The 21,935-nt window shown below is 40.9% G+C and overlaps 1 protein-coding gene across 1 annotated transcript; it reads right to left on the reverse strand.

The window, feature by feature from the left end:
• Positions 1-1,534: 1,534 nt before the first annotated feature.
• Positions 1,535-20,558, reverse strand: LOC306705694 (dihydropyrimidine dehydrogenase [NADP(+)]-like). Its single transcript, XM_079172512.1, has 25 exons — positions 20,266-20,558; positions 17,340-17,450; positions 17,092-17,174; positions 14,793-14,880; positions 14,467-14,628; positions 13,321-13,517; positions 12,752-12,833; positions 12,318-12,405; positions 12,019-12,126; positions 11,615-11,784; positions 11,323-11,533; positions 10,282-10,466; positions 9,933-10,148; positions 8,475-8,639; positions 7,737-7,805; positions 7,536-7,619; positions 7,181-7,301; positions 6,900-7,019; positions 4,992-5,134; positions 4,439-4,493; positions 3,597-3,718; positions 3,340-3,486; positions 3,054-3,116; positions 2,347-2,424; positions 1,535-2,252 (listed from the first exon to the last, which is right to left on the reverse strand). Exons 1-25 carry the CDS (start codon positions 20,293-20,295, stop codon positions 2,088-2,090), a joined length of 3,063 nt encoding a protein of 1,020 aa, XP_079028638.1. The 5' UTR covers positions 20,296-20,558; the 3' UTR covers positions 1,535-2,087.
• Positions 20,559-21,935: the final 1,377 nt, after the last annotated feature.

Below are 21,935 nucleotides of genomic sequence, written 5' to 3' on the forward strand. Positions count from 1 at the left end.
AGGTTCAATACTGAATTAGTTCAACACACTGATGTTGGTTATTTTGACCCACATTTGCATAATTGCATGCGGTTGCCCACAACAATTAACAAACTGGGACAAAATTCTGTCACACACGCACATAGATATTGTTCATCACAAAGACATCTCATACCATCATGGAGGCAAAGCTGCTTCAAACACACCCAAAATACATCCGGACCAGTTCAATAATATCACAATTTAATTTGAAGCTATTTGAAACCTCCCCACGCAAATGTAACAATTAAGCCATTCAGTGGCTTTTCAATTTATCGGACAAATAATTAGAGCTCTTCACTTTGTATTACATTATTATGTTATTTTACACGTCTTTTCTGCGCATATGATCGTCATGTTTATGTTCCAGTCACCTTCCATCATATAGTAGCTAACATTGTATACAATGAGCCGGTGGAGGTCGCGTGTAGCATGCACGAGCTCCAGACAAAGGACCGAACTGACAGGTGCGCGCGGCGCTCCACGACACACGGACTAATACCTTGTTACACTAATGCTAACAATAATTGTCGCCAGTTACTCATACGAACATTCATCCTTCATATGTTCCTCTCACCGGTAACGTCAGCAACATTAATCCAAAATTAGCTCGACATTGCCAAAGATAGAAGACCCAGGTGACACGTAAAACGTGCACTAGAATCATGTTCTACCATGTAGGGTTTTCTAATAGCAAGACAGCGTTGGATTGCCTCCTTTCCGAGTGGGGGATTGGTGTCGTTGTTTAGCTAGCATCGTAATATACAGTATAAAGGATCGCAGCTGAGCCAACAGTTAGCATATCTTAAATTAAGCCCGGGGGACGGTTCATTCTGTCCACGTCACATGCACAGCAGTGGGAAGTCCAACTAGAATCATTAGTTGTAATATTGACTCATTTACCCGTCCATTGCAGCTCTTTGTCCTCTTCTGTCTGTTGATAGTTCAGCACAATTCGATGCCTTGACAGAGTGAGCAAAATGGGCGTTCTTCTTCTTCTTGTGTTTTAACGGCTGTTAGTAGCCAACAGGGACATTAGGCGCATTAGCGACACCTTCTGCTCTGGAGGGCGACCGACTGATTCATGATGAAATAATGCAGCGTGTGCCGAAGTTCATTTATTGCGTTTATAGAAAATAATAAATAAGTCTCGCTCATGTCCTGTTAGAATAACGTTCTCCAGCTCCTAGAATGCTCAAATACAATAAACCACACACCATTATGATGTCATAACGTTATTAAGTCTAAATGATTGAATACATATTAATCATGTATTACACGTTGTAAAGCCTTTACAAAGTTTCCTATTCAAGAGTGGTGCCCAGCATTTCAATGTTGTAATGTATAATATAACACACATATATGCACATATGTTATTGACTCTATAAATGCAAATATAGAATATTTCATTCTGATTGTTGCAGAAATATAAAGTAACCAAAAATGACAATTCGCAAGTCAATATATTACCATTCCAACACTGGAAATAACACAATTCATCAGCAATTATTTATTTTACTTTTAATACTTTATTATGGTACATTAAGTACATTCAGCTGATGATATTTATGAACTTTAGTTTTAAATGCAGATATTTACTCACAGCTTTGCTGCATTAGAACACTTTTATTTTAATCACAGACCATATCAAAGATTTATTTCACATTAGTACATTAACACACAAGTACATACATTCACATTTAATTTGAAATGTTCAGTGTTTACAGAGGGATAACAATAAAGCTGAATTCACAATTATTCGTGTCGGAATTACAATTAAATATTTGACATATTCATTTTGATGAATTGTGAATCCTGATCTAAAAAAGGTTGGCATTTCTTAAAATCATAATTTCTCATGAACTCCACCCATTACTCTCCATCAAGCAGATAAACACATAAGATGTAATTTTTCTATCACTTTTGAACTCTTCCAAGTGATTTACATTATTGAGACACAACAAATGTGTCAAACCTCATGAGGCAGATTAATTTGATCATACAACCCAACTTCATAACGTCTGATTACCGTTATTAAATAGGTGGACAGTGTTGGTTCGTCTCTCCCTTCAGCAGACAAGACTGACAGGCACACCCCTCTTGGGTATATAGGGTTTTGCCATGGTAACCATCTTGATGCAGTCTATGATTGGACAGACGCTGAGGCACAGAGTGCAGCCGGTGCAGTTGTCATTCACCATGGGAAGGTGGGTCTCTGGGTCGAACGTTATGGCCTGTGAAGACAGTGAACGGGTCGTGTGAGCGAGGACTGAGGCAGTTAAGTCTTCAAAACAGGGAGTTCTGTGACTGACTGACAGACTGACATACCTGGTATCCAGAGTCGTTGCAGGTCATGTAACATTTTCCACAGTTGATACACATCTCTTCATCTATCACAGCCTGGACCTGAGAACACAGGGAAAGATCATGATTATGATCAATTTATAATCAATTTATTTCATAAATTCATAAATAAATACACACACACACACACACACACACACACACACACACACACACACACACACACACACACACACACACACACACACACACACACACACACATATATAAAACAGCATTGAAAATCACAATTGAAAAAACATTATTATAGAGAGAAAAGCTAAATAAATGAAAAGTACAAAAACAAATGCATAAAGAAATAGTCAAAAAGTAAACGAAAAAGTAGAATAAAATAGAATGAAAAGTAGGATAAATAAATACAAGTTATATTATTTAATAGTTGTCTTGTGTTACTTTGTGGTCATTTTGAGTCTCTTCCTGGTTGATACTTGGAGATTACATTTTGTATGTGAAGGCCCATGGGCCCTGACACTTTGGGCCCATTTGGTCATTTGGCCTCTAATGATGATGAGAAGACAGTTTGGGTTATGCCAAGATGTCAAGAATGTTGTAAAAAAATGTATTGCCTACCATAATCTCTGGGCTTCTGTTAATTTTGGCAGCAACAACCTCACTTGAAATGTTTAATTCTTAAAATATAAAAGGGCTATAATATGTGAGAATATGCATACCTGCTCCATGTTGCTAAGGTCCTGGTATGATCCGATGTGGCGCAGCGCTCTGGCTATCACATCCTACAAACACACCCATGACCAAACACACACACACACACACACACACACACACACACACACACACACACACACACACACACACACACACACACACACACACACACACACACACACACACACATACACAGTATCCACAGGGGTTAAAAACATATTTCACAGGCCAAAGCACCATTATACAACAATAATACATCCGAAGGAGTAGAGTGTGTGCAGTGTGCCATACCTTGACTGCAGGGACCGTTTTTTTGGGCGCGGGGCCCCGGCTGATGTCGACTTCCTTCACATCATTTATTTCGTTTCTCAGTTTTTTCTTGTACTCTGCGATGGCATCTGTCCTCTCCTGGAGGTACGGCCCAAAGCTAGGGAGGCTCTACCAACACACACACACACACACACACAGATGGCAATGGTAGTAGTAATATAGTAGCATAATTAATATACTAATACTGTAGTAGTAGTATTGGTAGAAAGTGGTGGTACCTTTCCCACCAGGTCTTCCAGTCTGGGAACTGGTTTCCCCTTCTGATGTCTCTCTGTTGGAGGAGACTGGCCGTCCCAGTCCTTCAGCTCTAGGCTCTTCAGGTACAACAAGGCCTTCAGACCTGAACACACATGTCCAGCACGATGGTATCATTATGCAGGTTAAATATCCGAAAGCAGAAGCATCTGGACACATTTGACCATTTTTAGGTTGGTGGTTATTTCAGGAGAACATACAAAGTGGGTATGCAGAACTCTTCAGACCTGAATGAAAACATGAGTAGGTAGGTAGGTTTTCAATTTGTTATGTCGATACAGACTTCAGTTAAAAATACCCTAGAGTACATCCTGTTGAGATAAACAACAGGTTAACCGGCCCCATGGGTCATTGTTTTAGATTTTCAAGAACTAGGAATAATAACACAACTGAATGCTAAACCCATGCATTTTATTGTTGTAACTAGAATAACTGCCTCTTGTTTTTATCGGCCAGCCAACTAGTCATGTTGCAGTTTGTGTCAAGTCCAAAATCTCATCACTTCATTGTTTTATCATATTAGACATTTGTGTCATATTAGCATTATTTTTAAATTATGGCAAATAACTTTTTTCCCACGAAAATGGAATGGATGCATGGAAAAACAAAAGAATGTCTCCAGCAATGGCTGAGGCCGGCGCTGAGGGAATAAAAGGCCGTCACAGTTCATGACATTGTAAAAAACATCCAGTGATGTTCGTCATTATTGCTTGTTCCTTGTTTCAGGGTCCAATATGCTGGATCTGCTTCATGTCTTGTTTTCACCAAGGAGAATATATGTAAATACAGAAACACAGTTACACACCCACACAGTAATCGTCAATCACTGTGAAGTCCTGGTTCTGTACTGCACTGCACACCTGTGGGAGTCAGAGACAGGAAGACAAACAGAGGTTAACAAAAACGTAATCACAATCATATAAAGTAAGATTTAATTTTGCTTCAAATAACTGCAATTTGTATATTTCTGTCAAAGACTGCTGCTTCTGACCCTTAAATTGCTATATTGAATGAATGATTTTAAAAATAGTTTACACCGTGGAGCCCTCAGCTGAAAACATCCACAGAGCTTGTTCAAGACTTAACTCTGAGGATTGAAGAGACAGTATGAACCTTAATGGATGATTCAAATACAAATACATTCATATTTAGACAGCGTTTCTTTCTAAGAATTACTGAAAAACACAGCGCAGAGAAGGAGAACAGGAATATGTATGTAGTATAAGTAATAAAAGATCATCTACAGTGATATTAAACTGTAAGGCAATTCAGATTACAGTCTTTTAAAAAACTGACTTCACAATATGTTATTAAACTATTATTGCATGAGGGAATCAATGCTGCATCAATATTATCACCTGTAACACTGAGGCCCCGGCGTGGAGAAACTGTAGTCCAGTCTCTGCTGAGTCGATACCTCCGGTGGCCAGGATGGGGAAACCAGGAATCGCTCTGGCGATGGCTGACACTGCTCTGAGAGCGATGGGTCTGATGGCATTACCTGCACACATTGTTATTCATATTAAGAGCTAGTTCAGTGTGGATGTCACGTGTCACTTTAATTCGCTCAGTCATCCCAGGATCTTTTAAAGGCTAATGCTGTTGTATTTACAAATCTTACACGTAAAAGCCTATCTAGACAACCTTTGTTTTCAGTTCATTTCAATACTTCAGGCCACTGAAATGTGATACCTGCTGGTGGTAGATTACTACGGTTACAGTTGGTTACAAGCATAGACTGTATATCGGAAGTGGACGTAGTCATCGTGATGTCACCTATTGGTTTGTGGACTGACGTTTTGAAGTCTCGAGTTCGTCAACCTCGCCGTCGCCATCTTGGATTGCGGCCGTCGCCATGTTGTTTTTTTTGCAATCGAACGGAAGTTGTCATATTTGGAATGCGGAGGAGTGACGTAGAGACACCGTATACAGCTCTGGTAGAGTCAGCAACCTGTCAATCACTATGTAGCCCCGCACTACAACATACTCTGCTTTATGGTCTGTTTGACTCTAAATCAGGGGTGTCAAACTCATTGTCGCTCTGGGGCCACATCAGCATCATGGTTACCCCCAAAGGGCCGGTTGTCGGCGGGGGGGGGGGCTGCTGCTGCTGCTGCTGCTGCTGCTGCCACATACGCTGGTGGAGGTGTGCGCGGCGCGTGCGGATCGGGGAGGAGCTCCGCCGTGCTCGATACAACGGATATTTGTAAATTGTCCGACTTTTACATTTTTTTTTTTTGCTGGCGGATTCGCGGGCCACATAAAATGACGTGGCGGGCCGGATCCGGCCCGCGGGCCGTATGTTTGACACCCCTGCTCTAAATGGACCATCATTTACTAAATGAACATCATGCTGTATTGAAGAAGACTTGAAACTAGAGATTGAGACCATAAACTCATGTTTACAATGTTTACTGAGGTAATAAATCAAGAGAGAAGTAGAGTCATTTTCTCATAGAATCATCTTTTTGCAACCGAAGGAGTCGCCCCCTGTTGGTCCGCATCAGCTTCAGTTAGCAGACCGGAGGTTGCCGCCTGGTTATAAGGCAGAAGCCCCTCCCTTCATTGTATAAACTAGTGGGTATGTTAATTGATATGTGTTTGTTGTCCATCTGTATTTATGTCACTGTCTATGTTACCTAATTAAAGATGGACTTCACCAGTTTACTCAGTAAGCTGAATTTGTTCATAACAATAAGTAACACTGTGAAAATGGTTCTATAATGTCTTCTGTGGCTGTTATGGTAGCCAGATTAATCTCCCTGAATTTCTTCTTTTTTTTGTTGTTGTTGTTGTTAATCTGTGAAACGGGGGCGGCCGTGGCTCACTGGGTAGAGAGGGTCGTCCGGTAACCGGTCGGCGGTTCGATCCTTGGCTGCTACATGTCCTGTGCCGAAGTGTCCGTGAGCAAGACACTGAACCCCTAACTGCTCCCTGGGCGCTTCTCAGCAGCCCACTGCTCCCAATAAACTAGGGATGGGTTGAATGCAGAAGTCAAATTTCGTATATGTGTATATGTATATGACAATAAAATCCTAACTTCAACTTTAAACTGGTGGAGAAAAGTTGCCAGGTGATTTTATTTTTGTCAGGATAATTTTTCTACGTCTATGTTGTTGTAGTACTAGTTTCAGCCACAAGAGGCTGTTGTTCTAAATAGGACTAAATAGCATTTATGTTTTCCTCCAAGTGAGTTTTAATGTATATACGGTAACTACCAGCTAAAGGGATTGTGTACATGTTTGTATGTTTGTGCGTTTCCTCACCAGAGACCCCTCCATACGTGGTGCGTTGGCCCTTCCCAACACTCGGCCAGGGGGAGCCGTCGGCCTTCAGTCCCATCATACCTGACACTGTGTTGGTGGCTGTTACTCCATCTGCTCCACCTGTAACACAGAGCAACAACAACAACAATCACATACATTCATTACATATCCTCAATGTTGATCCTTTGCTCTATATATATATTGATGGAAGGAAGTCCAGTAGCAGAAATGAAGTGGAAGAAAGAAAAAGAAGTGAGCGTGGTGCGGTGAAGTGTGTCCACCTTCATGAGCAGCCTTGGCGATGTCGACGATATTGGTAACGTTTGGTGTCAGTTTGGCAAAGAACGGAATGGAAGTGGCTGCACGCACCCAGCGACAGATGTTGCGCACCATCACTGGGTCCTAATCCCACAGACACATAAAAACACAAACACGTCAATAATACACAAATCATTTAGCATATCAAATTACACATTTTTGAAAGATTACACAAGATGGTATCCTCCATAATATGGCAGAGCAGGCTGTAAAAAACTGAATGAATTGTATGCTTGTGACGAGTAAATCTTTGTGCATATACTGTACATCGGGATAGTGTGTGTGTGTGTGTGTGTGTGTGTGTGTGTGTGTGTGTACCTGTCCACAGGCCAGTCCCATGCCTCTCTCTCCCATCCCATGAGGACAAGACAGGTTCAGCTCCAATGCATCTGCTCCTGATTCCTAAACACACACACACACACACACATTTCCATTTCAGACCATCACAAACCACAACCTGTGTATGCACATTCAATAATAACACAACAGATTCTGTAACCGGCATGTGGTTTTCCTCACCTCTGCCATCATGGCTATTTCTGTCCAGTCTTCCTTGTTGTAACTGCACATTATACTGGAGATCACCACCTGACAGAGAGACGGGGAGAGGGTTCGTTTTCAAATGTCCGTTCTTCAATCACACACACGTAATATTTCAGACACACAGTGACTCGGGTGGAAGATGAATCTCACCATGGTGTTGGATCAGACAGTGTAAATAGCCACTGTCTGTTTGTAATCTTCTTAAAAAGCATCTTAGATATTTTTGTTGAAAGTTTCACCACATCCTGACAGCAATCAATGAATCAATTGCTCTGACAAAAAAGGAAAAAAATCTGGTATTTGTGGCTGTCACAGGACGTTATTAAGCTCCTCCAAACATTTCATTTGGCCCGAATGTATGCTCGCCACCAGAGTCTTCCACAAGCTGCTAGCTTAACAGCTGTGAGTACTAACAATAACCATGTTTCTTTTGGTTCATTATGGTAATTTGGGGGGTCGTGGCTTTGGAGGGATGCCCAAAATGACGGGCTGCCAGTGTTGTTGTAACACTGGGCTGAGTTTTTCTGTTGGATACATTTTTAAATCTAGCGCAGTCTTGCTCCTGCTGGTTTGTCAAGTTTACCAGCCCTAGCTTTAACACTTTAACACACATAGGCAGTCACCACACTTGGCAACATTCTGCCTGCTATTAGTAATGCTTTTCATGTTTCTTAGTAAAGTAGTCATGACTCTGACCGTGACGAGGAAACTTACATTGTTAGGGAAGTCCCTCTTCAGCTCTGTGACTGACTGACACCAGTAGGCTGCCGTCTTCTCGCTGATGAGCTCGATGTTGAGGAAGGAGCCCTGACCCGGTCCGTACATGTAACCTGAGGTGGTACCGCGCACAATGCGAGGAGACACGTTGGTCACCAGATCCTGCAGACACAGATTCACAGAAGCAGTGGTGTCTGTGTGAGTGGTTGTTTTTATGTAACTGGGTTTCCATTAGTAAATGGCCTCAGAATCCACTTCCATGTCATGCATGTATGTGCATGTTTCCATTAATGCAGACATATTACCTGTAGAGCTAGTAACACACGGCATTCCCTGAAACAGAAGCTAAAACTAATTTATTTGAGCTTTTACTTATAGAATCTCAATGTTTACTTCAATTCTTCGAATAATGGCATTACTTCAGAGCTGAAACAATCAGGTGATGAATCAGTGGAACAAAAATCAATTAGTAACGATTCTGATGCCAACAAAACGAAGCTGGAACTTCTGGTTCCAGCTTCTTAAATATGAAAACTTGCTGTTTGTATGATTGTATCATAGTAGTAAACTGAAAATAAAAAGGCTTTCGACTTTTGGTTGGACAAAACAGGCAATCTGAATTGGGCTAAATTGGGCTTTATGACACTGTGATGGATATTTTTTGTCTGCCAATTTACAGATTAAACGACTAATTAAGGCAAGAAAAATGCCCTCAGTAGAGTGAATATCTCCTCCAGGTGTGTCTTCCTCTCCTTTCCCAAACAAAGAAGAGTTTCACTCGATCGTCACTCGCGACTCCTATACAGTCAAGATGGCGATGAGGATAACAAAAATGGGGATTCATTCATCTTGGCTCATATAGCCTAACTTTAGTGGATCTTAACATATCGGGTATGAAATGAATCTGTCGACTTTTCTATGGATCTTTGGCCACGTCACAGGCCAATATGAATTACTCCTCTTAACTTGCCGGTTAAGAGGAGTGAGGAGCCAGCATTCAATGACAGTATGAAACAGTCAGTAAAATATATTTTTTTTAAATTGTGAATCACCGCAACCGCAAGAGGTCCATACAGTCATAAATGAGCACAAAAAAGATTAGGCTGATGAGTCCAGTTGTATGCGAGGCTAGCTGTGACAGATACACACGCACACATGGCCGAACACATGATCTCCCAAATAAAAATGACCGGCAGACTAATCCAAAAATGAAAATGATTGTTGGGTGCAGCCTTACAATATTTAGCTGGTTACCATCTCTGTTAGTTCTGCCATTTAGACCAACAAACTATACAAAGAAACAGAACAAACTGCAAAATAACCAAAGTGAAGTGGGTAAATGGCTATAAAAGTGGGCTCCAGAATTCCTTATGTTTGCATACTAATGTACAACTCTAAGTGCTTGCTTGGTGGTACTTTATATTGTGTGTGTGTGTGTGTGTGGGTTTACTCTACCTTATTCAGTCCAAACGTCTTGGTCAGAGCGAAGCCCCATCCTTGCTCAAAAGCCCTCCTGATCATGGCAGTGCTGGTGGTGGGAGGAGCAGACGCCAGACCAAACGGGTTGGGAAACTTTATTCCACACACCTCAACGCTGATGTCCACCTGATCTATAGCACTGTAAAACAGCGGCAGCTTCGGAACTGGGTCCACTGTCTGTCCATGCAGAGACTGCAGGAGCAAGGGAGATGGGACGAATATGTTACAGCCTATGTTTAATTCAGTAATAAGCTGGGCGGGGGGGGGGGGGGTAAGGGGGGGGGGGGGGGGGGGGGGTGCATGCTTCAGGCTGAGACCAGCTTACCTGCATGTATCTGTGAATGTGCCACGAAGCCTGTTTGCCATCGTTCACCGATTCCACGGTGGTATTTGCCAAACCAGCGATGTCTCCTCCTGCAAACACCCAGGGCTCACTGGTCTGCATGGTGTCGGTGTTCACCTCTGGAGTGCCCCAGCGGTTCATCTTCACAGGAGCCATGGCCTCACTTACTACACATGGACACATACGGAATATGGATCTGATTATGTATGGAAACATGTTATCACCAAGTTAAGGTTACTATGACGAACTTACAACTGGTTCTGAAACAGTCTCAGTTACCGATGCCTCTATATGACCTTCATCAGTAAATGAGACCAACACTGACATTAAGCTGCTGGGGACCCAGACCGTATTACTGAGCCCGCTGGGGGAAAGGGAGGCATGGGAGAACCAGAACCAGGACTGTGCGGGGCTGACTATCAAACCCTTGCTGCAAGAAAGTAAGAGCTTTTCTAAAGGGAGTCTGGCGCAAGGGAACACTACTGTGTTTGTCCACAGGGACAACCACAATCAACGCAAAATGTAAGTTCCTCGAAGTAGCTTAATATTTTGCATTCAGCTACAGCATCACTCAGTAACAACTCCTGCATTTCTGAAAAGCTCAAAGCTGTTGTGTAACAATGCAAATATGTATTTTCGAGGACCTTTTCCATAGTCGGACAGACCAAGAGACCAACAGTTTGTAGCAAGCCACATTGGTTGATTACATATGCTGGTCATCCTGTGCTCAATAAATTAAATTAAAAAAAAATTTAGGTTTATAAAATTCAGATGGTATACAAATCAGCTGTATGAATTAGCCTTCAAATACCTATATTAATTCTATTATATTTATAAAAATACAAATACAATACCACAAATAAACATACAAAAGACTGCAAAATACAAAAACACAGAAAATACACAGATACAGAGATTTACACACATCTTCTCATTTTCAACACACATATTAGTTACTGATTTGTCAGGGCAAAGCAAAGAGGCTAATTGTTGGTCAACTAGTCCGTCTGATTGGTCAATTACCTTGCGGCTCGTTGAGCATGGAACCAAAGGCACTGATGATGTAATCAGCCTTCAGCCTGACAACTTGCTCTTCATCTTCCAGCCAATCACCTTCCTCAGTCAGCTCGGTGCGACAGAACTGTAACCCGGCAACCCGACCGTTCTTCATGATGACCTCACGAGGAGACAGGAAGGGCAGGAACTCACACTTCTCCTCCTTAGCCAACTCCATCTGACAAGAAAAAAACACGTGTTGAGCGTTCTCTATGTTTCCATCTGCGTATATATCCATCCATCCATCCCTCATCCGTACCTCCTCAGGAACAGCCCTGATGTTGGTGAATCCCTTCCTGAAGCAGACGTAGACTCTCTTGGCTCCACAGCGTAGAGCCGAGGTGGCGCAGTCAAACGCGGTGTCGCCGGCCCCCAAAACTATCACGATACCTCTTACCTCTGGCAGAGAGGAGCGGCACTGACACATACCTAGACCGAGTGAGACGGAGACAGAGAGACACACTGATATGAGACTGTCCCTGTCACGCAAATATACCTTAGGACTTACTTTCAAGCTTCAGGCTAGAAAACGGTTCATGCTAAGGGTTGGGGTCAGGCATTAAGTCATGATGGATAAGGGTAAGGGGCTAGGGAATTAATTATGTAGATGAGGGTCCTCACAAAGATAGAAGTACAGGGATGTGTGTGTATTCACCGCAGTACCTTTCTTGCTGGCAGAGGCCACCATGGGCAGAAAGTCTTTGGAAGTGAAGAAGCCTTGGTCCATAGTTAAACCCTGAAAGATGTGAGCTCTGTTGGCCTGAGGGAGACCTGGAGACACACACAGATACATTGGACAAAAAAAACGTCAAACTGTTTGAACAGATATGATTGTCAGTGAAGCGGTCCAAAAATTCCACTATGTCACACACACTCACACACACACACACACACACACACACGAATGGACGAATGTTTAAAATGCACATCCATTTGGTCAAATGCAAAGAAGAAGCACTCACCAATCCCAATGAAGACAGCCTTAAATCCTTCCTGTTTCAGGGACGTCAAAGTCATTCCGTCAACACCTAGACCCTTCTCACACACCACCTGGTGTGTACAAACACACACACACACACATTTAACAACACCGTGTAGGGATTGAAATGATCATCATTATTGGCTGAATGTTCATGAATATCCAATATCAAGAATCAACGTTGTCCATTTTCTATCCAATATGGGACTGACAATATATAGGGTATTTAAGGTATATAAGGTATGGTATCATATCTTAGTACACACTGACTCCATTAAGATTATCAAAAATCCATCTAACAACCAACAGAAGACTAAACAATTATTGTTATTTGTATTTCAGTATTTTATAGTATGGACACAGTATGGACACTAAAGAAATATGTGTGTGTATGATAAGAGTTTCTATGAGTCATACCTTCACTCCCAAGTCCTTCATCAAGAGTATTTCAAACTGGACCACCTCATAGGGAAGCCGGAACTGGGGGATTTCTGATATGCTGCATGGAGGAAAACACATTTGTTGAATTTTCATTTCCGCCTTGTTTGACATTGTCTCCTTCTCCTTCTCAACAGTGTCAGTGAGTCCGTCTTGCTTTATGGTTGTGATTATTATTAACAGGCCTGCATTCACTCACACAGAGACCCAACACTCCTTCATTAACACCAACCAATTTCCCCAAATTACTGAACATTTATTTGCCAAGTAACTAAATAGTCAGATGGCCTTGCCACACTTTACATTTTGCTGAATCAATGCCACAAGTTTGTTTTTATTTTGCTTTAAATGTGAAATTTCACAAAAGCATTTGCTGTATCTAAAGCCCTGCTTTGTACAATTATGTATCAGTATTTTTGTAACTGTACTATATATATATATATATATATATATATGTGTGTATGTGAATATACAATTTCAACTAATGTTATGCTTAACAATCTTTGATATGATGCAGTAGGAAATACAACATGATGATGATACATTACCTCAACCCTCCAATGTACTTCTGTTTCTCAAATATCGTAATATTATCATATCCAAGACGGGCCAGGAAGGAGGCACAGCTGACTGACGCTGGGCCACAACCAATCAGAGCTATAGGGGCGTGGTAAGACTCTGGCATCTCATTGGCTGGTGGGAGTTCAGGATTCCTGATCTGAGGGATGCCCATCTTGCTAAACACCTGGAAATATTAACCACAGGTTTAAAACCGCAACGTCTAGGTATACGAGGACGTGTTGATCTCCTGCCACCTGTGGTTCGTATTAGAGGCTTTAATCAACTTGTTGTTAATTTCATAATATATTGTAATGCTTTTACAAGTAAAAAAAGAGTCTACTTCATTGCCCATCTATGAGATTTGCCCGTTCCTGTGCATTCGATCGCAACTGATAACCGAGCAAAATCCATTCACATCCAATCTATTGATGTGAGATGTGGTTGACTATAATTTAAGATTATTTGGTCAAACTATAATTTACAAGGTCAAGAATGAACTTTTACTCTCAAGAATCACATAATCAGCTCACAGACTCAATGACAGTTACACAGCAATGGCCGGCTAACATTAGCTAACATTAGCGACTCTAAGCTGATGGTTATATCTGTAAAACTCCTGAGTGTGCTGAATTGAGCAATGGTGATATTTATTGCTTATGAATTTCATTTTCATATAAAATAATGAATGTGTTACTTAGCTTAAAAGTTACGAAGTGTCGCTTTAATGCAAACCAAATTATTATTTTAGTCATAAACTAGCTGCGGAGGGATACGCCTCTATCCTGATTGAACGGTTGCTGTGTAGCCCCGCCCTAATTCATACCGTGCTTTATGGTCTGTTTGACTCTAAATGGACCATCATTTAATAAATGAACATCATGCTGTATTGAAGAAGACTTGAAACTAGAGATTGAGACCATAAACTCATGTTTACAATGTTTACTGAGGTAATAAATCAAGAGAGAAGTAGAGTCATTTTCTCATAGACTTTATACAACCAGAGGAGTCGCCCCCTGATGGTCAGTAGAGAGAATGCAGATTCTGCACTTCACTTCAGATTCGGAGGTTACGTCTGCTTCTTTTATACAGGCTATGGTTTTATACAGAAATCTTGACAGCTATAAATGTTGTACCTCGGTAGCAAACTGCTGAAGCCCTCCGATGTTAATGGGTCCCTCCTCAGAAGCAAATAAGTTGCAGCCCCCCACACACAGCTCTGACGTGGGACACACCATTCCACAGGTCAAACCCAGGGGGTTGTCAGAAAGGATGGCCCGCGCTGACCCGTAGTAGTTCTGGTAAACACACAGACATGAACGATAAGATCTTGTCATTAGTATTGCTACTTAGAATTCCTCATTCATTGTTTGTTCTTTAGCATCTTCTTTGGAGACGGCATTAAAAAAAGACTTTGTGCATGGATGTGTGACTGTGTTCGTGTGTATATATTTTGCATTACCTTATTAGCGATGCTAGTAATAAATGACTTTATGTCCATGTTAGTAGGGCAGCTCTTCTGACAGGGAGCATCTGCACATTTTAGACACCTAAAGACAGATTTTAATTTTATTTGACAGTTTACTTTGTTTTGAAAAATCTTTGTTTCAGACTTGTCAAAGAAAGCAGCAAGCATCATGGCAACAATAATGCAAAGTCAGCAGCATCCAACAATGTACAAGTCACCAGAACTATCACCAGTTAAAAAAATGTAATTCTATAAATATGGGCTTGAGAATGAAGTGACACGTTGATAATTATTATATTACTATTACAGTAATGATATATAATATGCATTGTCCAAGAGATATAATCTAATTAAAGCTGCAAGTAGCGATGAACGGGCCCTCGCATCCTCCAGCAAGTCGGGGGTGCCGGTGGGACTCGGCCTGCGCGTCCGAGAACGTCCGCGACCATCGGACAGCGCGTCCGCGAGTGAGACATTTTTAATCCTGCATGGACTGCCTGATGCTGGAAATGATGCTTTGCAAATAGTCCAATGCTTCCTGTATCCGCTGCCTGGCGCTACAGAAAATCGGATGGTGTTTGTTCGAAAACGCAGATTATCTTTCGCCAGCAGGTGGCACTGTGAGTTCTAGTGAAAATTAGCTTGTAGACATCCTCAGGCCATGAGTGTTATCAAGCATGTGAAGTTTGGGACCGTTTGGAACAAGTCTAGTTGAGTTACATTCGTTTTTTTCATGGGGAATCACGTAAAGTAGCAGCCCGGCTAAGCCATTCCGTCAAACGTAAAGCTTTTGATCATTTTTAATCACAATGGTCTTGAGATTATACTGACAAAATTTGAAGTGGATCTGACAAAGTCCCCAGGAGGAGTTCGTTAAAGTATAGTGACTATAAATAGGCCAAAATCTATAAACAAATGACATAAAAATCTAAATGGACAACTTCCGGTACAGTTTAGTGCATGGTCCCAAAAGACTTATTTTTAAGTCTCTATGTGATACATGTTCTGACCAAGTTTCATACATGTACGTCAAGCGTAGCCCCGGGGCTGCTCTTTTGAACTGGCTAGGAAGAGTAAATAAAAGTATAAAATATGACATTTCCTTTTGCCAGTAGGTGGCGCTATGAGTTATTTAATTTTTTTCAATTCAAGTATGTTCAGGCTTGAAGTAGCATCATGCATACAAAGTTTTGTGCGGATTGGATAATGTACATTGGAGTTATAACAACTTATTTTTTCATAAACAATGAGGGAAAATGGCCGCCACGCCACGTCAAGGTTCTTCCCCGAAAACTCTAGCTTTTGATAACTTTTAATCACAAAGGTCTTAAGAGCATTCTGACCAAATTTAAAGTTGATCGCATAAATTCTGTAGGAGGAGTTTGTTAAAGTACGAAGGCTGAAAAATGCTAAAAGTGACAAAAAGCACAACTTCGCGGGCTTACTGTAGCGCCCCCTATTGGTTGAATGCAAAAAAATCTCAGGGTATGTTACAGGATGCGATGTGCACAAAAAATGTGGTTATTTTAGGACAAATGGTTGAGAAGTTATGTGTGTTGATTTACAAGCCGGTCCAACTGGTAGGGGGTGCTAGAGAGACATATCTTTACACACAAACCTAGATCAGATGGCTAAATTTAGCAGGCCTGACAAGTGTGCAAAATTTGGTTAGTTTTCGAGTATGGCAAGTCCCCCAAATATGCACAGGATGTACTATGTGTGTTCGAATTTCAATAGGGCCTCAGCTGGCCCGACGTTGTCGGTTGCTCGGGCCCTAATAAATTAAACTAAATAAAAAATGTTACTGCTAGAGGAAAGAGTCAAAGGATCATCTCAGTGATTACAATTCATCTTGAGGTGGACATGAATGTGTGAACCAAATTTCATGGAAAGGCTTCCAACAGCTTTAAAGGTATTTCACTGAAAACTAAAATGTTGACCAAATGGTGGCCCAAAAAAAAACAAACATAGGACGATCAATGGGGATCATGCATGTTGGAGTACAATTTCTCGGCAATCTATCCATTTGTTCGTAGTAGTTGGTATAACAATATCTAATTCTGACCAAAGTGGTGGACCAATTGACAGACCACCCCTGCAACATCAATGCGTCCTTATCTGCAGTTCTAAACTGATGGGCTATTACTTTCTTGTCCTATAGGTGGAGCAACTTATCAGGTGTAGAATTGGTCTGCTGATGCCCAAACAGCTCATCCTTGTAGGGAATCATTAGCCTGCTCAATGCGAGTGAGTTTGTGAGGTTGGATGTCAGTTGAAAGTATTTAATTCTCACCTCATTGCTTCCCGTAGAGCTCCGCGCTCGCTCAGCGTTGTGTGTTTGATATCATCAAAGTTGTTCTCCAACTTCACACAAGACTGAAGAGTGGGCGGAATAGAACGATGAAAAATGATATCACAGAAACATGGAAAAGAGGAGAAAAAAGAATGTGTGGGTGGGCAGATGTGGAGAAAGAAAATATTTAATAAATGCTATGGACTAAAGCAGAGTTGTTGGTGTGTGTGTGTGTGTGTGTGTCTTACATCACAGTTCTTTTCCGAGTTTCTCTTCCAGTGTTTCTTTTCTTTCTTCTTGCTCGCCGTCGACATAACCTGAGTGTGAGTCTTCACCCTTGGATTCAGAGCCAGGATGCTCTGTACCAAATGAAGGGAAATAGATCATCACATCCATAATTATTAGATTCTGTCTGACAAAAGGAGAATCTCAATATATTATTAGTCTCTGTGGCACTCTGTGTTTAGAAAAGGTTTTTGGTGACCCTTTTGTTCTCCTTTTTTTATTTAATTGAGAAACAAAATTTTTTGGCATCATCATAACTATTGGTAAGGATATGTTAATTGTTGTAAAACAAACACAGGACTTTCACCCAGGAGACTGCTGTTGGTGTCCCGTGTGAAACCAAATGTTAACTTTACGATTACTACGTAACATTACGTAACGTTATGTAAGAAAGACTGCTAAGGGCGGTTGCTATTTGTTTACACCATTTACATTGTTGCGGTTGTTACTTTAACATTTGAACAAAAACCATGATGTCTATCCTAAACTTAACCAATTGTTTCCCAACATCCGCCCCCGTCATTGTGCGCATTGTGTGATATGACGCTAATTAGAGATGTAATTATGAAACATATTATTGCTTCAGAAACGTAGATATTACACTTATCAGTGGTGCAGAAATGTACAATGCCAGTGCTTTTTCTGGCAACTGGGTTGCATTTCTAAAATTTTGTCAAGACTTTTGCTAACCCAAACGTTTTAGACGTCTCAATGTTGCTTTCCACCTGTTACTCATATACCTCTACTGTTATCTGTCTTTATAGCCACAGACACACACACACACACACACACACACACACACACACACACACACACACACACACACACACACACACACACACACACAGTGCTGACAAAAACACTGAAAGTTCTAGGAAGCTTGCTTGTTTGGATGGTTGGGGTCAGAATGATAAGATGACGGTCAGTGCACTGAGCTTATGTGACTATGCTTATGTTCTATAAATACATAAGAGCAGAAATTAAGGTATAAATGATATCCCGTACTGACGTCTTGTTACAACAGGAAATAAGTCCAATTAAGAAATCAAGATCCAAACGTTAAATATGATCAGCACATGTTCTACTCTGTTTGAGGCCTTACCTAAAAGCCCTACCAGTCAGATAAGGAGACGGATCTCAACAACTTATTATAATCCATTTCTAACCAGGTTTCTTTACACTTTTAACGCATTTAGAGGGGGAGTTTGTAATATTTTGTGAAGCTGTTACACTACCTGGCAGTTATGACATTATCGTTTGCTCAACTCATCTCAGTTTCAAAACATATAGAGTTGAAACTATTGCCCCATCTCTACACGTGCACACCCATCTGACTACACCTCACTGTCATACAGCTTGTACAACAGAACACATGGCTTGTTGCATAAAACCACGAGGCCATATTAATCTTTTTTTTATATCCTCTGCTGTGATATGTGGCATGTTTTTTTATTTAAAAACAATTACACCATCTATCATAACCAGAAGCTGTATAAATTAGGCTTTATGTCGGATTTTCAACTTTCTGACGGTCCATCACATCATGTGTGACAAAAGCATCCGAAAAGAAACGCAACCAAATCGAAGCTTAAAATTGTGATATTTCATCAAAACCACTTAATTCTACATGTGTCATTAAAAAATGTGCCCCAAATAAACCGTTGCACAAACTGTAAAAAACATTCTATGTACAAAGTCCTTACTGCAGCGGCCGGGTTCACACCCGACCCACGGCCCTTTGCCCTCTGCTTCCTTTTCTGGCTATCACTACCTCCATCGAATAAATGCAAACAGTCCATTCAATTCTGCGTAAAAATGTAATGGGGGGGGGGGGGGGCATGAATGACTCAGCTTAGACCAACAGTCACGTGACAAACACTCTTTTGAGACTTTGGCTGAGCTGCAGGCTGTTTACACAGAGCAGAGAGGAGAGGACAAGAGGTTGTAAGAATATAAGTACTTTTATATGTATAGCACAGGGAGCAGAGTGTGATGAGTGTATGCATGCTCTGCTGTTTATCTCAGAAAAAGACAACTGCATTGGCAAACAGCAGTAAGGCCTTTTCTTAATCTTGGTGTGGTGTGGTGTAGACTGTAGGTCCAATGTCAGCTTTTCATGTTCAACCTGTCAAGAATGACTGATATTTGACTCTAAGTCAACTCTATTTGTTTATGGTATTAATGTGGTCACTAACAGAAAGGGACTGTTCTTCTGCCTCTCTTGCTCCTTTGATAAACATTAGTTAGCTTTACAGTATCACAGACCACCCACCCAGGTTGGATCACAACTTTGTGCAATTTGATGATATTATGTTACAGGACTTTTTAGTTTACTACAAAGTATGTCAACCTCTCCTGTATTCAGAGTCGCAGATGCATTTAAAGGGGCACTGCAGGGATGTGTTACTGCACTTTCATAGGTAGTTAGGGGACTCACAAGAGGTATGTGTGTGTATAGCACCACTAATATGAACTTTCAAGAGGCACCTGCCTTCAGGAAACGTTGCATGCTGTTAGAGAGGAATTGGCATACCACTGGTATCGGTATATACCGCTGAACAACAATGGCATACCATCGGTCACTTCTCGATCTCGGATCACTCCATTGGTAATTGCTCGGTGTGTTTCCTGCACCGCTGAACGAGAAGCTGCGCTCCGTCAAAATGTAATACGTCTCTATTATATATCGGTTGTAGGTCCAGTGTCCAGATACGGATCCGGATATCAGTGACCCGTGGTCTAGTCAAAACAGTCTCTGAGATACTGAGCGAAATGCGAACGTGTCCCCATTCTCCCCTACAATCACACGGCCATTTGCCAGCAGATATGCAAGTATTAAAGTAAACAGTTGATGTAAAACAAGACACAAATACACACACAACAATTTACCTCAATGTCTGGAAGGTCTTTACTCAACATGATGCTTCTGCTGGGTTTGGGGGATTAAACGTTTTGTGAAGATCTTCTGGAGGTTCTTGTTGCTTTCTGCATCAGAGGTCCGAAGCACTATCCGGGACTTCTCTGCTCCTTAGTGGATCTGTGTCCGTCCTTATCAGGCCCGCTGCTCTCACTAACACATCAAATTGACCGGTTAAAGTCACAGAATGCCGTTATTTCTCCAACTAATCTGTTGATAAGGTAGACCGACAGACGAAGCTGATAGGCTATATCTCTCCGAAGGGGTCGAAGTTCTGCACAGCTGGACGTCGTCCTGTCTCTCGACAGATCAAACAATAACCAGTCAACTGCCAGGTCCAAACTCCACCCGAGCATACGAGTTCCTTTTAACTTCTTCCTACCTGTCTCAGCATTTATCCACTTTTCACTTCCTCGTTGTAGGCAAGGAATATATATATATATATATACACATTATATATATATAAATAAAATATAATATATAATATAATACAATATTTATATTGTACATATAAATATATAATATAGTACATATATTATATATATATATATATATATATATAATATAATACATATACTATATATATAGTATATGTATTATATAACATATATAATACATATATTATATTATATAACATAATACATTTAATATAATAGAAACCCATTTTACAAGATTACATTTGGTCACATACCGTTACGGTACCCAATATACCTTAGCACCGGTGCTGCAAAGGTTACTGGCTCTCCTTCCCATTTCAACACTGATTTGTTCACTTTTCGATTCACTATGGTCCGTTACACCGCTTGAACTCAGCCATCATTAATTCTATTGTTTTTCCTACTGTGACATGTCAAAGTGTCCGCTGGGGAAAAGGCCTATTGAAGACAGTATGAATAGAAATGTGGGATTTATTCTGTGATTTTATCATAACAAGTCAAACATGTGTACATCAAGCCACATGCAGTACTGACTGCAGTGAGTCAATTACTCAGAATAAGAATTCAGTGGTTCTAAAGGTTGAGGTTAGAACAAACGTAATGTCTGATAACTCGGTAATGAGTGGACAAGAAGAGAGAGAGAGCAGCTGGAAACTACAGAGGAGGCCCAGCAGACACAGATACAACTTAAACCTTTTCTAAGAAACCACAACAGCTGTTACAATTGAGGAGGGAGCTGTTGTTGGACAGCTGGATGAATTTCCTCTGCACTGTTTATTCTGGTTAGAAACGTGTTCTATGAGAAAAGAGGCAGGTTAATCTTAAACAACTTTAATGTGAGGGCTGGTCTGGACTCCTGCACTGGAGGGCCAGGGTCCACTCTTTCAAAGATTGTCAAGTTATTCTTGAAGTCTCCGCTCCACCTTTATCAAAAGCAGCGCATTGTGAATAAACATTACTAACTCAAACGTAACATTGTTTATTTAACCCTGAAACGGTTCCAATTTACATCATGTGATGTACTGAACTTACCTACAAACTTTGGTATTTTTTAACCTGGACCCTATCTGCCCATATTTTTGTGTCTAAGTGAATATTGGGGACAACAATTTTATTTATATTTATATATATTTATATATATATATAGACATAGAGCTCACTAAAAACTAATTATGGGATAAATTCAAGAGCATGAACCCACATTT

This window comes from Pholis gunnellus (assembly GCF_910591455.1).
Source record: "Pholis gunnellus genome assembly, chromosome: 14".
NCBI lineage: Eukaryota > Metazoa > Chordata > Actinopteri > Perciformes > Pholidae > Pholis > Pholis gunnellus.

Coding starts and splice junctions, on each gene's coding strand:
- LOC306705694 (XM_079172512.1), bottom strand. CDS start 20,295: ATGTTGAGTAAAGACCTTCCAGACATTGAG. Junction 11,785..12,018: donor GGCCTCTGCCAGCAAGAAAG/GTACTGCGGTGA, acceptor CACTCGGTCTAG/GTATGTGTCAGTGCCGCTCC. Junction 3,719..4,438: donor GATTGACGATTACTGTGTGG/GTGTGTAACTGT, acceptor ATGTGTGTTCAG/GTCTGAAGGCCTTGTTGTAC.